Below are 15,613 nucleotides of genomic sequence, written 5' to 3' on the forward strand. Positions count from 1 at the left end.
TTCTGGCAATTTCAATATTGAAGATGCACCACGTTCTGGATGGCCAGTTGAAGCCAATGAAAACAAAATAAAGGCACTGATTGAAGCAAACTGCCGAATAACAACACGTGAAAGCACTAAGAGATTAAATTTGTCAAATTGAACTGTTTATGATTACTTGAAATAAATTGGTTTCGTTTCAAAGCTCAATATATGGGTTCCACATGTTCTTAATTAAAGAGAAATGCTCTCTTTGGTGGAATTTTATGGAAAAATTTTTTTTGAACTTTTACCAGACAATTTAACAATTGATTCGAAAGTGTACTACCATCAAGTAAACAAATTGAATATCATCATCAAACAGAAAAGGCGGCCAGAATTGATCAACAAAACAGGTGTAGTGTTTTACCATGATAATGCCAAATTTCACACAAGTTTGGTAACTCGTCAGAAACTGTTATAACTTAGATGGGACGTGCTATCACACCAACCATATTCGCCAGATCAGGCACCCTCAGATTATTACTTGTTCCAGTCTATGCAAATTTTTTTAATTGTAAGAACTTTACTTGAAATGACAATGTCAAAAATCACTTGGATCAGTTTTTTGTAAGCAAACATCAAAACTTTTATAAACGTGGAATCATGCTACTACCAAAAATGATGGCAACAGGTATTTGACCAAAATGATCAATATATAATTCAATAAAATATTTATTTATTATAAAAATATTATGTTTTTTCCCCAAGGAAAAGAAACAAAATTACTTTCCAAACAACCCAATAATTAGAAACTAAGTAATTTGGTACTAGAAGTAGACGTTAGGCACTATCTTTTATCTAAATTATTAATTTAGATAAGAGATGTAAATATTAATTTAAATCATTGCAACTGATTTTTTTTATCATTTTCCCAAAACACTATTCTAATTTTGCCTGGATTTTAGATTGAAATCTGTTGGTCTGAGAAAATGTTAAATAAAGGTTCTGATAACTTTAAAACAGTATAATAAAACCTGCACAAAAAAAGTAGATTTCTTAATATCCATGGATTTAAAAATACACTTCATAGTAATGAAAGTTATACATACTAAAAGACTGAATTTTGAAGTATATACAGCAGAACCAAAATTATTCAAGCCCAGATTAAGCAAGGTTCTGCATTATTTAAGGCAAACCTGTAAGTGAACATACTACTACTTTTCTTATACTGTAATTCATAAAGTTCAAAATGATAACACGTATTACAAAATGATTTGTTTCTATTACTTTTTATTGCTTAACTTCAATGTGAGACAAATCATTCATATTAAAATGTAATTACAATAATGTACATTTTTATTTTTAAAATTATTGTATTAGCTATATAATAAGGTTCCACGATAGTCCGTATCACTACATACTGACAATTACTATATTCTTTAAATTTCTTGCAATTTTCTTTTTCAACATAACAGCAGCTATTTATAGAGTAAAACCCAACTAAAAACAATTCAATGATAAAAGTGATGTGCTGTCATTGCCAATCCATCAAATTTTACAAAAGTTAATTATGAAGAACTCTTAAACAAATTACCATGTAATGAATTCATGTTTTGATTTAACACATTTACACATACACACCAGCCAGTAATTTTAATAAATTAGTAAGTAACATAAAACTACAATTATAGATGATAATTAATGATTATAAGGCCATTAAAGTATAATCTATAGTACAAGGTATTTTATTATTCTTCATTGTTCCTAAATATTTAAAATATTTTCTTGAAGAGTAATGTGAAAAAATAAAAGAAATTTTGTTTTATGCTTTAAGGGATAAAAACTACATCTAACCCACAATTTAAATGGTAAAATTCATTGTAAATGCAAATGAATATTTGAATTATATGAAATGTTTACACAATCAGTCATATAAATGAAGACTAAAATTTATCATAAAGCCAACAACTGCCATATGTCATCGGGCTATATAACAGCTATATTAATAATAGATTATCAAACAATTTGACTCTAGATGGAAGTGTTAGGTGCCATCTTGTAAATTTAATAATTTACAAGATGGCAAATTTAATAATTATAATTTTAATTAAATAATTTAATTAAGTTGAAAATACACTATAATTCTATTAAAAGTCTATTTTTTCATACCTGCATATATCAATTTCTGACAACCAGCTGGATAATCTTTTCCTTTTTCTGTTTCAATTTTCTCTTTGAATGCTTTAACCTGATGGAAAAACAAATTTATAAAATTTTATTTTGATTACATTTAAATATAAATACTAATAATATACCAATTTTAATAATTAAGCAAATGAAAAAATAGACAACAGCCAAATGCTGATTAAATTGTAATCAATCAGCCTACTCAAAAGCCAAGAATCCAGCAAAATGTTTGTGTGAAATGTTTGTTGGATTCTTGACACTTCTGTAGGTTGATTTAATGGGAAAACTTAAAATTTTACAATATATGAATTTTTACTTAAAAATTTGTAAAAAATTGACAGATTAAATAAAATAGAATTTAGAGAAATATTCTGAAAATGTGTGTGAAAGATTTAGATCCTATCTAAGTATTAATTTAATTAGTCACTAATTCCTAGTTTTAATGTGATTATAAATATAAATAAATCTATCATGAATTTAAATACAAAATTGTATTAAAATTTTATTTTAGAAAATAAGAGTAAACATTTGGGTTAATCAAAAAAACATTTGAAAACAATGTTCTTTTCATACAGAAATACAGTATACTCTTGTTAGCATCAAATCCAGTGGACAGTCTCTAATACCACGTTTGCACTGAGCATTTCGATCTAGATTGTGACCAAGGTTGGCAACTTTGGCAACTATGCCATGGTGCGACCTCTCTCAACTGAAACGAGATTCAATTGCGATTGACTCGAGAGTTCTTGAAACTAGATACAGTTATAAGAGAGATCCCACAATTCTATGCACACGAGAAAATACAAGATGCTGTGGAACACATGTCGGGCTATCGACAGAGAAATTAAAAAGATACTGTATTTGGAAAGACAATGACATCTGCATATTAATAGATATATGGCAAGAAAAAATACTGTATTTATTTCTAACCAAAAACATCCATTTTGTTTGTTTGTGTTCATGACTTACCACATAGTTTAGTTATGTCAGTTTTATCATTGCATGTAATAGCTGGGTTCTTCTCAAGCAGACTGCCTCTGCAAACAACACAATGTTCGACTGGCAACAGTCACAATCCAGACTGTAGTTAAATCGAGATCAAAGTGAGTCGTGGATTGTGTGTGAACGGGTTATAATACTACGTTCACACACAATCCACAAGGTATTAGGGTTGACAGATTAGTGTGAGGTTAGCTAGTAAGGGTTTGACCTACTAAAGTAACCTAAACTATATTATGCAATTTTAGTCTCAACAGTGCATAACAGACACCCACAATTGCCATAAATAATCAAGCTATAATTTGGAAATACAGTAGAGTTCCGAAAACTCGGCCTAATATGGACCAAAGGGTGACCAAGTTTGTGAAAATGCCAGGTTATCGGAAATGGAGTTAAATAAGAATAAGTACGAGTGTTTTCTCAGAAAATACTGTACTGTACTTGTATGTATTGTTTGCTTGAGAATACAACAGAGATTAAACTGCCCAAATACCCTTAAACAAAGAAAATGTACTGTACTTGTATGTATTGTTTGCTTGAGAATACAACAGAGAATAAACTGCCCAAATACCCTTAAACAAAGGAAAAGTACATCCTTTATGAAGGCATAAAGCCTTTACTACATGAAAATGAAAATTAATGAATACACTGTGTACAGTAATTTACCTGATAAGACAGACCTCAGAAAAATACTTTATGAGGCATAAAGCTGTCTATAATGAAAATTAACTAGGGTTTTTTCACCCTGCCAGGGTGTGGCAGAGTTATCGAGTGCCGAGTTTTCGGGACTCTACTGTATTAATTATGAATTACAAATAAATTTGGCACTAGAGGGAGGTGTTAAGTGCCATCTCGTACTAAACTTAATAATTATAATATTTAATTAATTCACTTAGAATAAACTGGAAGAAAAGAATCAGCCCAAAGCGTGACTCGAACCCACAACTCCCACTTACTGTGCAGATGCGTTGCCAGTTACACTACCCAGACCTTCAGTCCAATCTCTTCTTCCAGTATATATAAGCCTAATGTATAACTATCGACAGTTAATACGGTTTATTCTAAATTAATTAATTAATTATAATAATTATTATATTTAATATGAGATGGCATTTAACACCTCCCTCTAGTGCCAAATTTATTTGTAATTCATAATTAATATTTTCAAATTATAGTCTGATTATTTATGGCAATCGTGAGTGTCTATTTGCTAAGTATCAGGTTTTAGTAGATATTTATATCTTTATAACAATGCATAAATAATAATAATAATATTAATGTTAAACAATATATCATTTCAATGTAAAACTGCAATTTCTGTTTTCAGATTAATTTCTGTGAATCTTGTACTTTTCAGCCAACTGAGAATATGAAAAAGCAGAAAATATTCAATTATCTTTTGCTTGATATTCAAAATATATACTTATTTAGATTATGACAGTTAAAAAAATCCTTAATACAACTGTGTACAATAGGATTACATAGTATCCTCATATAATATACAATTCTGGAAAATAAAACTAAACCTACTGAAAAAATCCTGAAATTCTGAATGCAAATCAGCTAAATTTTCCAATAAGTTATTGAAACTTAAGGAAACAACAATAATAATTCTGACAAATAAGCAGAAGGGTTATTGATATTTATTTAGTACACAATGTTTATACTTTGTACTAGGAAAAAAAATATTGATGGTAACAGGGTTTTCCTTCAATAGACTTAAGTGTATATAAAACTGTAGATTTCTTCTGACATACCAAAACTGATGATTATAATCAACAGTTGACACAAACAAGAGTCCACCATATTTAAATATGCACGTGGCTTTTGAGGAAGAATGTCTAAAGCAGGAGTATCCAACCCAAGGCCCCCAGGTGACGTGCGGCCTAATAAACGTGTAAATGAAACTGACAAATTGTTTAATTTATTTTTTTATTTCAACAGCATAAACTCAAAAAAAGAAGTTTCACAAAGCCGTAAACTTTTATACATATTTTATTTTTGAGTGAAAAGGAAATATTTTCAAATACTTGGAGATGTGTGAATGACAAAGGAATACTAAATAAAACTGAAGTTGTGACTCAAAGGATTATAGACCCAAATTTGAGAAAAGGAGAGAAAAGCCAAAAGATAAAAAATAGTGAGAAAGGTTAAATAGACCTTCTGTTATGCAAATATTAACCCTTAATTTTCCAACCTTCCTCACTTCTTTATCTTTTGTCTTTCTCTCCTTTCCCGCATTTGAGTCTATAATCCTTTGAGTTCCAACTCCAGCATTATTCAGTATTCCTTCCAGCATTGCAAGATTTGCACCAAATTTGGCTACCTTTTTTTAGTTTGGCATAAAAACTTATCATTTGGTGCATTAAATGACTATACTTAGCATTTTGGCGGCTAGTAGCCTTAGAAAGAAAGGTTGGTCGTCAAGATTGTATAGTCTGGAACATGAAATTAATTAATTAATAAATGGTTGTCCCTATTTGGGCGGACTTTGTCTTAAAATATTTACAATAATATTTGTTGAACTGTGAAGGCTATTTCTCTGGTAACTGATCATAAAAGTGTATATCATAGTAATTGTTTTTTGTGTAATGTTTACATCAATCCTTCAGAAGCCTCAATAGTAAGTATTAAATCCATTATCTTTATTGCTTAATGCTAAATGTAATTTGTTATTAATTATTGTTAATTGTGTGCACCACAGTCCACAGCTGAATTGATTATAGAAAACACAGAAAAAAAAGGTGAAATATATTGTATAGCACATATGAGATAGCATCAGTTTCTTTAATTGTAATGTCTTTATGGTTATTTAAACCTATTATTATAACTTTTTTGTATATTTTACTTTATCATCTTTATAAAAATACCAACTGAAGAGGGTCTCCAAAAGAGACAGAAATGCATTTCTGACTCATGTATATTGTAATCATTTTAGATTCAATCATACTTCATTTTTTTTTAAATTTAGATATAAAATAAATTAAACAATTTTTTGTAATATCTCATTCACTGGTAAGCTCTAAAATTTAAATAACTGGTTAGATTATCACAAAAAGTTAATAATAATATGGTTATAGAAAATTGGCATGAAAGCAAAGATGATGATGAAGAGAAAAAGGATGCTGCTTACTAATATAATATTGCACTGCATGTGGTAAAAATTAGTCTCATTGCATCAGGTCCACCCTTGTTACTTATTTTTTACATTAATTACCGTATATGTGCGCAGATAAGACAATAGTTGAATAAAAAAAAAGAGCCCCCAAAATCCAGGGTTGTCTTATAGGATAGATACAAAAAAAATTAGATGAAATTTATATAAATTAAAACAATTATAAAAAGCGGACAAACTGTAATTATTTACTAGTAGAGAGTAGGATATGTCCACAAAATAGAATAGTCCATACAATATTTTTGTGAATAGTCAAGGTCACCCAAATGCCTGAATCAGTGTGAATGTTTGCAACAATAGCAAGACAGTGCTGCCAAATGCAATAATAAACTATAATAAAATTTGTTTATTTGAAAAATTACGAATTGGACATAATTCCATATACGCTATACAGTATTATTGTCCAGATGATGATCGCTGATCTAAACTAAATTCATAGCCCGTTGATAGTTTGGGGGTCATCTTATAGGACAGATATATGCTAAAACTATAAAACTTTGATGAAAATTTGTATCTCATCTTACTGTGCAGATATATGGTAATTACTGTACTTTAAAATACTTTTGGACAATTATTTTTTGTTTATAAAAAATAAAATGCTTAAAATTTAATTTTTAATATATTATTTTTGACTGATTTTATGAAGACACTAATAAAATGTATGTGCTGAAAAGGGACAGTAGTCCAAAAAAGTTTGAGAAGCACAAGTCTACAGCTGCATTTCTCAACCAGAGGTCTGCAGTCCTTCATAGTGTGAGATTTTAGGGGTCTATGACATGAGAAACATTGAGAACAACTGATCTAAAGTATACTTTCAATTTGTTTCCTTAAAATTATTTACAGGCAATCATTTTGAAAATCAAAATAATGATTAAATTGCTATAATAATATTCTTATGTCTCTTCAAACCAAAACCAAGAAAAAGAAAGAAAAAAATATAAGACTATGATTGTATACTCACTTGACAATGCAATAGTTCAACAGAAACAAATTTCATAAGTTACAATTGAACAATTAAATACTTAATTGATTTCTCACAACTTTGCAAATTTCAACTTTATTCTAAATTTATTAATCAACTCACTGATCTCAGATTCTAGTTTTACTGACACACAAATCTTTAATAGCATGTTAAAAGACATTTGAAATTGGCATTCAGTGAGTGGCTAGAACACTGAGATTAATTTTATCAAAATAATATATTAAAAGTCATTAAAAAGACAAGTTTCATTTTAAGCATGTATTTTGTTGACTGAAGAGAAGAAATTGAAATCTCATTACTTTCAGAACACATTTGTAAAAGGACTTACTTTAAAGAATTATTATATTAAAATATTCATTTTACATTATGAACATAATTAGAATATTTTCTAAAAGTGTTATTTATATTCTTCAATAATATAAATGCAAAACTGAAGTTAATATATGAACTTATTACATAAAGCTTTTGAAATTATAATATCTAACAAAAATCAACTGCATTACTTAGAGCNTATACACTCATGTTTGTGAAAATTGCAACACCATGAAGAAATTGTGCAAATTGAACCAAACTTACAGGAAATGTAAAGTGAGGTAAGACATGCAAATGAGTAGAATTATAAAGTGACTGCACATTCGTGGAACAAGAACCGGCTCCTTATCAGCCACTTGTTCCAGGTATACAAAGGACTGTAGATGCATTGAAATCCATTTATCTTCCTCTGTCTGCAGTAAACGTTTCATTGGTGGTCAATATGCCTCGTCAAAAGCAGAGGAAGCCATACCAACAACTAACAGAGTTTGTACAAGGCTACATTGTCAGTATGTGAGAGGGTGGATTTTCATATTGAGAAATCACAGCCCGCATGCAGTGTAATGCCACAACAGTGATACGTATTTGGGAGAAATGGGCAGAGGAGAACCAAATAAGGCGAAAACCTGGCAGTGGGGCAAGCAATACACAACAACACAGGATGACAGAACCTCATCTGCATGGCTGTGATGGACCGTACAGCATTCACTCATGTGTTAGCACAACATTGGAGCACGACTACAGGTGTTTTATTGTCTAGCTCCACAGTTTGTCACTGTCTGCTGTAGCATGAACTGCGTGCAAGGATTCCTTTAAGCAGGATTCCCCTCTCGCTGATTCACAGACGCCTTCAACTTCAATGGGCTCAGCAACACAGTGTGTGGCGTGCCCAGTGGCAACAAGCTGTTTTTTCCAATAAATCTCACTACAATCTGCAGTACAATGATGGAAGAGTATGCATCAGATGTTACAGGGGAATGCCAGCTCCCACAGTGTGTTATCTAGCGTCATACTGCACAAATGCCTAGCATCATGGTGTGGGGAGCTAGTGGGTATAATTGTTGATCCCATCTAGTGCACATTGAGGGCAACCTCAACTTTGATCGCTACATACGGGAAATTATGGAGCCAGAGATCCTCCCCCTTCTTCGACACATTCCGGATGCTGTATTTCAGCAGGATAATGCCCATGCACATGTTTCTCAGACTGCACAAGCCTTCTTCAGTGCAAAACAGGTTTTGCTTCTTCCATGGCCTGCTTATTACCAGGATATGTTGCCCATCGAGCATATCTGGGATTTCATTGGTCGGCGACTCGCTCACACAGGTGGTGGGGCACACAATAAGACTGAACTTTGGCATCAAGTTGAAGCCATCTGGAATGCCATTCCCCAGGATTACATTCAGAACCTGCATGATTCAATGCCACGATGTGTATAGGTTATCATCACTCAGCATGGCGGACACACAAAGTACTGATTTCCGACGTTCTTTTTGTTTTTTGTCTTGTAAATTTGATTGTTTATTTGTACCACTATCAGTAATATGTGGAATAAATTTCATTAATTTCTGACAATTCCTTCATGGTGTTGCAATTTTCACAAACATGAGTGTATATTATAATTAGGCCATTGAAAAATAAACATGAATAAAACATTGTCACTTGAAAAAATGTACAAGATGATTCAAAAGGGATTTAAAACTTTGAAAGCATATAGACTTTTAATCAGAAGACTTACAGAATCACTTGAGGTATTAATTTGCAAAAAAATTAAATTTATCTATTAAATTGAATTCTGTCAATGAGATGTACTGTACAGTACATTTCAAAATTGGTGTAGAATATATTTGTTGTTTGTCTTTTTTCAAGAAAATAAAATCCACAACCAGTAAAATTGCAGGGATCCTCCAAATAGATCTATAATTTACTCTTGATACTGAACTGATACTGAAATTTTATTGACCCTAGTTATTCTTTTTGCTATGACAAGTTGCCTATGAGTTTCTAATTCCTCTAAGGATGAGTTTTGTTTGTAGTCCTATGAAATCAATGCAAAATGCATCATTTTGTAAAATGCAAAACTGGCATTTCATAACTATTTGGTAATTTTTACAAACACATTTTCACTTAAAACTATAAAAATTTGCAATGTCACAAAACATTACTAATATGCATATAATGATATAAGAAATTCTTTGCTAAAATGCATGCATTGGAGTGAGAAAGAGAAGACATTATCTTTGGTGATAAGTTGACATTTCATCACAGTGATAAAACAAACACCTATTATGGAAGAATTTGGGGCTTCAAAAGTCCACAAGTAACTGTGGAACTTGCTTGTGTCAGTCCAAAAGTGAATGTGTTCCTAACAAAGATAGAATGTATGGCCCTCTCTTTTCATGAGTGGGGGGAAAAAACTGACAATATTGTATATCTGATCTGGATTTGCTACAAGAGTCTCTCATTCAACAGTTAAACAACAATGACACAAAAAGACATGCACTTTCAGTAAGAAGTACCATTCCACTACTGTACAGATGTCAAGATTTCCTCAATAGACTTTTCTAGTCTATTGAGGAAATCTATTGAGAAAAAAATAGGTGTCAAATCTGGGAAAGAAATGACTTTGCTATTGGTCCTGCTCACCAAATGGACTCTTTTCCAGAGTCCATTTGGTGAGCAGGACCAATGGACTCTGGAAAAGAGTCCATTCGGTGAACAGGACCAATAGCAAAGTCATTTCTTTCCCAGATTTGACACCTATTTTTTTCTTCTGGATTTCATTAAAGATTTAGTATTTTTATATATGCACACAATGACACTTTTGTACTTATTCCAGCAACTGAATAATTTGCTGGAATAAGTACGAAAGGTGTCATTGTGTGCTTATATATATTAAATAGTTCCAGTTCAGTACAAAGCTTATGATTTAGTGTTTAAGTTTGTGCATGGTTTGATTAAAGTTCTTAGTGTTTATTCCATCCTTAACTAAAAATCTGCTGGGTTCAAACCTCTAATCACTGTCACAGTTATCAAAGTGATAGCAGTTTATTGTTTTGACTTTGTCAAGAAATTGAATTCAGACAGAAACTGATATGGTCATCAATGGTGCTGCACATTGAACCAAAATGACTTCATCTGTTCAAGATAAAACTGTTTGCTATAAATTAACATCTCAACTAATTCTGTAAATCTGATTAAAATTTCATTACTTTAAAAGTTGTAAAATCCTTTCTAAATTACCCTGTTTGTAGAATTCCTAAAGTTCTGATATGCATTTCAGGATTAACCATCACTAGTTGAGAATATTTAACATTTCAATGAAAAATGCTCATACCCAAAGAATGGCAGCATCTATATTCAGTTCTATCCACACAGTGGTAGATAGACTTTACATTTTCCAGATTAAGTCCAGTTTTTGTTCTTGGTTCATCCATTTTTGGATAATGTCAGCTTTATCTGCTTGTAACTTGGATAAAGCATACTTTATGAATAAAGTTCAAAATTAATAAATTGATTTACTTTAATCAAAAGGCTTGGATAAAGCTAGCATTAGTCAATTAATCCTAGTTTTATCTGATTCATGGGCTTTAGCCATAACTTATACATTTAATCAAAATATAACAAACTTTCAATATAAAAAAAAATCTTCTGTTTTGTGATTAAAATTATTATTATTGTCGTCATTCCATTCATTCTCATCATAGAATAGTAGAATACTACAACAAATGATTGCTATTATTATAATATATTGGGTTGTTTGGAAAGTAATTTCATTTTTTATTACTAGAAGAATTAGATGTGTTTTTAACAGCCAATTTCATTTTAAACCCCATTTTCATTATATTGATATATTTTGACAGCTGACATTTAAAGGCTTATTTGTAAAAAATTTTGTTTGATTCTGTACAATTTTCTTTTTTGGTATCTCATCAAATATGGAAAATCAAAAGCATCATTTTCGGCATATTTTGCTTTTTTATTACCAAAAACTTAAAATGCTGTTCAAGCAAGAGAAAAATTGTGCAACCTGTATGGAGAAGATGTACTGACAGAAAAACAGTGCCAAAACTAGTTTACAAAATTTCATTCTGGCAATTTCAATATTGAAGATGCACTACGTTCTGGATGGCCAGTTGAAGCCAATGAAAACAAAATAAAGGCACTGATTGAAGCAAACTGCCGAATAACAACACGTGAAAGCACTAAGAGATTAAATTTGTCAAATTGAACTGTTTATGATTACTTGAAATAAATTGGTTTCGTTTCAAAGCTCAATATATGGGTTCCACATGTTCTTAATTAAAGAGAAATGCTCTCTTTGGTGGAATTTTATGGAAAAATTTTTTTTGAACTTTTACCAGACAATTTAACAATTGATTCGAAAGTGTACTACCATCAAGTAAACAAATTGAAAACAGAAAAGGCGGCCAGAATTGATCAACAAAACAGGTGTAGTGTTTTACCATGATAATGCCAAATTTCACACAAGTTTGGTAACTCGTCAGAAACTGTTATAACTTAGATGGGACGTGCTATCACACCAACCATATTCGCCAGATCAGGCACCCTCAGATTATTACTTGTTCCAGTCTATGCAAATTTTTTTAATTGTAAGAACTTTACTTGAAATGACAATGTCAAAAATCACTTGGATCAGTTTTTTGTAAGCAAACATCAAAACTTTTATAAACGTGGAATCATGCTACTACCAAAAATGATGGCAACAGGTATTTGACCAAAATGATCAATATATAATTCAATAAAATATTTATTTATTATAAAAATATTATGTTTTTTCCCCAAGGAAAAGAAACAAAATTACTTTCCAAACAACCCAATAATTAGAAACTAAGTAATTTGGTACTAGAAGTAGACGTTAGGCACTATCTTTTATCTAAATTATTAATTTAGATAAGAGATGTAAATATTAATTTAAATCATTGCAACTGATTTTTTTTATCATTTTCCCAAAACACTATTCTAATTTTGCCTGGATTTTAGATTGAAATCTGTTGGTCTGAGAAAATGTTAAATAAAGGTTCTGATAACTTTAAAACAGTATAATAAAACCTGCACAAAAAAAGTAGATTTCTTAATATCCATGGATTTAAAAATACACTTCATAGTAATGAAAGTTATACATACTAAAAGACTGAATTTTGAAGTATATACAGCAGAACCAAAATTATTCAAGCCCAGATTAAGCAAGGTTCTGCATTATTTAAGGCAAACCTGTAAGTGAACATACTACTACTTTTCTTATACTGTAATTCATAAAGTTCAAAATGATAACACGTATTACAAAATGATTTGTTTCTATTACTTTTTATTGCTTAACTTCAATGTGAGACAAATCATTCATATTAAAATGTAATTACAATAATGTACATTTTTATTTTTAAAATTATTGTATTAGCTATATAATAAGGTTCCACGATAGTCCGTATCACTACATACTGACAATTACTATATTCTTTAAATTTCTTGCAATTTTCTTTTTCAACATAACAGCAGCTATTTATAGAGTAAAACCCAACTAAAAACAATTCAATGATAAAAGTGATGTGCTGTCATTGCCAATCCATCAAATTTTACAAAAGTTAATTATGAAGAACTCTTAAACAAATTACCATGTAATGAATTCATGTTTTGATTTAACACATTTACACATACACACCAGCCAGTAATTTTAATAAATTAGTAAGTAACATAAAACTACAATTATAGATGATAATTAATGATTATAAGGCCATTAAAGTATAATCTATAGTACAAGGTATTTTATTATTCTTCATTGTTCCTAAATATTTAAAATATTTTCTTGAAGAGTAATGTGAAAAAATAAAAGAAATTTTGTTTTATGCTTTAAGGGATAAAAACTACATCTAACCCACAATTTAAATGGTAAAATTCATTGTAAATGCAAATGAATATTTGAATTATATGAAATGTTTACACAATCAGTCATATAAATGAAGACTAAAATTTATCATAAAGCCAACAACTGCCATATGTCATCGGGCTATATAACAGCTATATTAATAATAGATTATCAAACAATTTGACTCTAGATGGAAGTGTTAGGTGCCATCTTGTAAATTTAATAATTTACAAGATGGCAAATTTAATAATTATAATTTTAATTAAATAATTTAATTAAGTTGAAAATACACTATAATTCTATTAAAAGTCTATTTTTTCATACCTGCATATATCAATTTCTGACAACCAGCTGGATAATCTTTTCCTTTTTCTGTTTCAATTTTCTCTTTGAATGCTTTAACCTGATGGAAAAACAAATTTATAAAATTTTATTTTGATTACATTTAAATATAAATACTAATAATATACCAATTTTAATAATTAAGCAAATGAAAAAATAGACAACAGCCAAATGCTGATTAAATTGTAATCAATCAGCCTACTCAAAAGCCAAGAATCCAGCAAAATGTTTGTGTGAAATGTTTGTTGGATTCTTGACACTTCTGTAGGTTGATTTAATGGGAAAACTTAAAATTTTACAATATATGAATTTTTACTTAAAAATTTGTAAAAAATTGACAGATTAAATAAAATAGAATTTAGAGAAATATTCTGAAAATGTGTGTGAAAGATTTAGATCCTATCTAAGTATTAATTTAATTAGTCACTAATTCCTAGTTTTAATGTGATTATAAATATAAATAAATCTATCATGAATTTAAATACAAAATTGTATTAAAATTTTATTTTAGAAAATAAGAGTAAACATTTGGGTTAATCAAAAAAACATTTGAAAACAATGTTCTTTTCATACAGAAATACAGTATACTCTTGTTAGCATCAAATCCAGTGGACAGTCTCTAATACCACGTTTGCACTGAGCATTTCGATCTAGATTGTGACCAAGGTTGGCAACTTTGGCAACTATGCCATGGTGCGACCTCTCTCAACTGAAACGAGATTCAATTGCGATTGACTCGAGAGTTCTTGAAACTAGATACAGTTATAAGAGAGATCCCACAATTCTATGCACACGAGAAAATACAAGATGCTGTGGAACACATGTCGGGCTATCGACAGAGAAATTAAAAAGATACTGTATTTGGAAAGACAATGACATCTGCATATTAATAGATATATGGCAAGAAAAAATACTGTATTTATTTCTAACCAAAAACATCCATTTTGTTTGTTTGTGTTCATGACTTACCACATAGTTTAGTTATGTCAGTTTTATCATTGCATGTAATAGCTGGGTTCTTCTCAAGCAGACTGCCTCTGCAAACAACACAATGTTCGACTGGCAACAGTCACAATCCAGACTGTAGTTAAATCGAGATCAAAGTGAGTCGTGGATTGTGTGTGAACGGGTTATAATACTACGTTCACACACAATCCACAAGGTATTAGGGTTGACAGATTAGTGTGAGGTTAGCTAGTAAGGGTTTGACCTACTAAAGTAACCTAAACTATATTATGCAATTTTAGTCTCAACAGTGCATAACAGACACCCACAATTGCCATAAATAATCAAGCTATAATTTGGAAATACAGTAGAGTTCCGAAAACTCGGCCTAATATGGACCAAAGGGTGACCAAGTTTGTGAAAATGCCAGGTTATCGGAAATGGAGTTAAATAAGAATAAGTACGAGTGTTTTCTCAGAAAATACTGTACTGTACTTGTATGTATTGTTTGCTTGAGAATACAACAGAGAATAAACTGCCCAAATACCCTTAAACAAAGGAAAAGTACATCCTTTATGAAGGCATAAAGCCTTTACTACATGAAAATGAAAATTAATGAATACACTGTGTACAGTAATTTACCTGATAAGACAGACCTCAGAAAAATACTTTATGAGGCATAAAGCTGTCTATTATGAAAATTAACTAGGGTTTTTTCACCCTGCCAGGGTGTGGCAGAGTTATCGAGTGCCGAGTTTTCGGGACTCTACTGTATTAATTATGAATTACAAATAAATTTGGCACTAGAGGGAGGTGTTAAGTGCC

At 30.5% G+C, this 15,613-nt stretch overlaps 1 protein-coding gene across 1 annotated transcript in view; it reads right to left on the reverse strand.

Annotated features, from left to right (window-relative positions):
• The window catches only part of LOC111624535 (UV excision repair protein RAD23 homolog B-like), a 41,206-nt gene that overhangs the window by 11,034 nt on the left and 14,559 nt on the right, over positions 1-15,613 (reverse strand). Inside the window, exon 2 of the mRNA XM_023367402.1 lies at positions 13,826-13,904. Coding sequence (XP_023223170.1) covers positions 13,826-13,904 — 79 coding nt within the window. The remainder of the gene's footprint in view (positions 1-13,825; positions 13,905-15,613) is intronic.

Source organism: Centruroides sculpturatus, unplaced genomic scaffold (genome assembly GCF_000671375.1).
Source record: "Centruroides sculpturatus isolate CEXI.00-Female unplaced genomic scaffold, Cexi_2.0 scaffold360, whole genome shotgun sequence".
In the NCBI taxonomy this organism is placed as follows: domain Eukaryota; kingdom Metazoa; phylum Arthropoda; class Arachnida; order Scorpiones; family Buthidae; genus Centruroides; species Centruroides sculpturatus.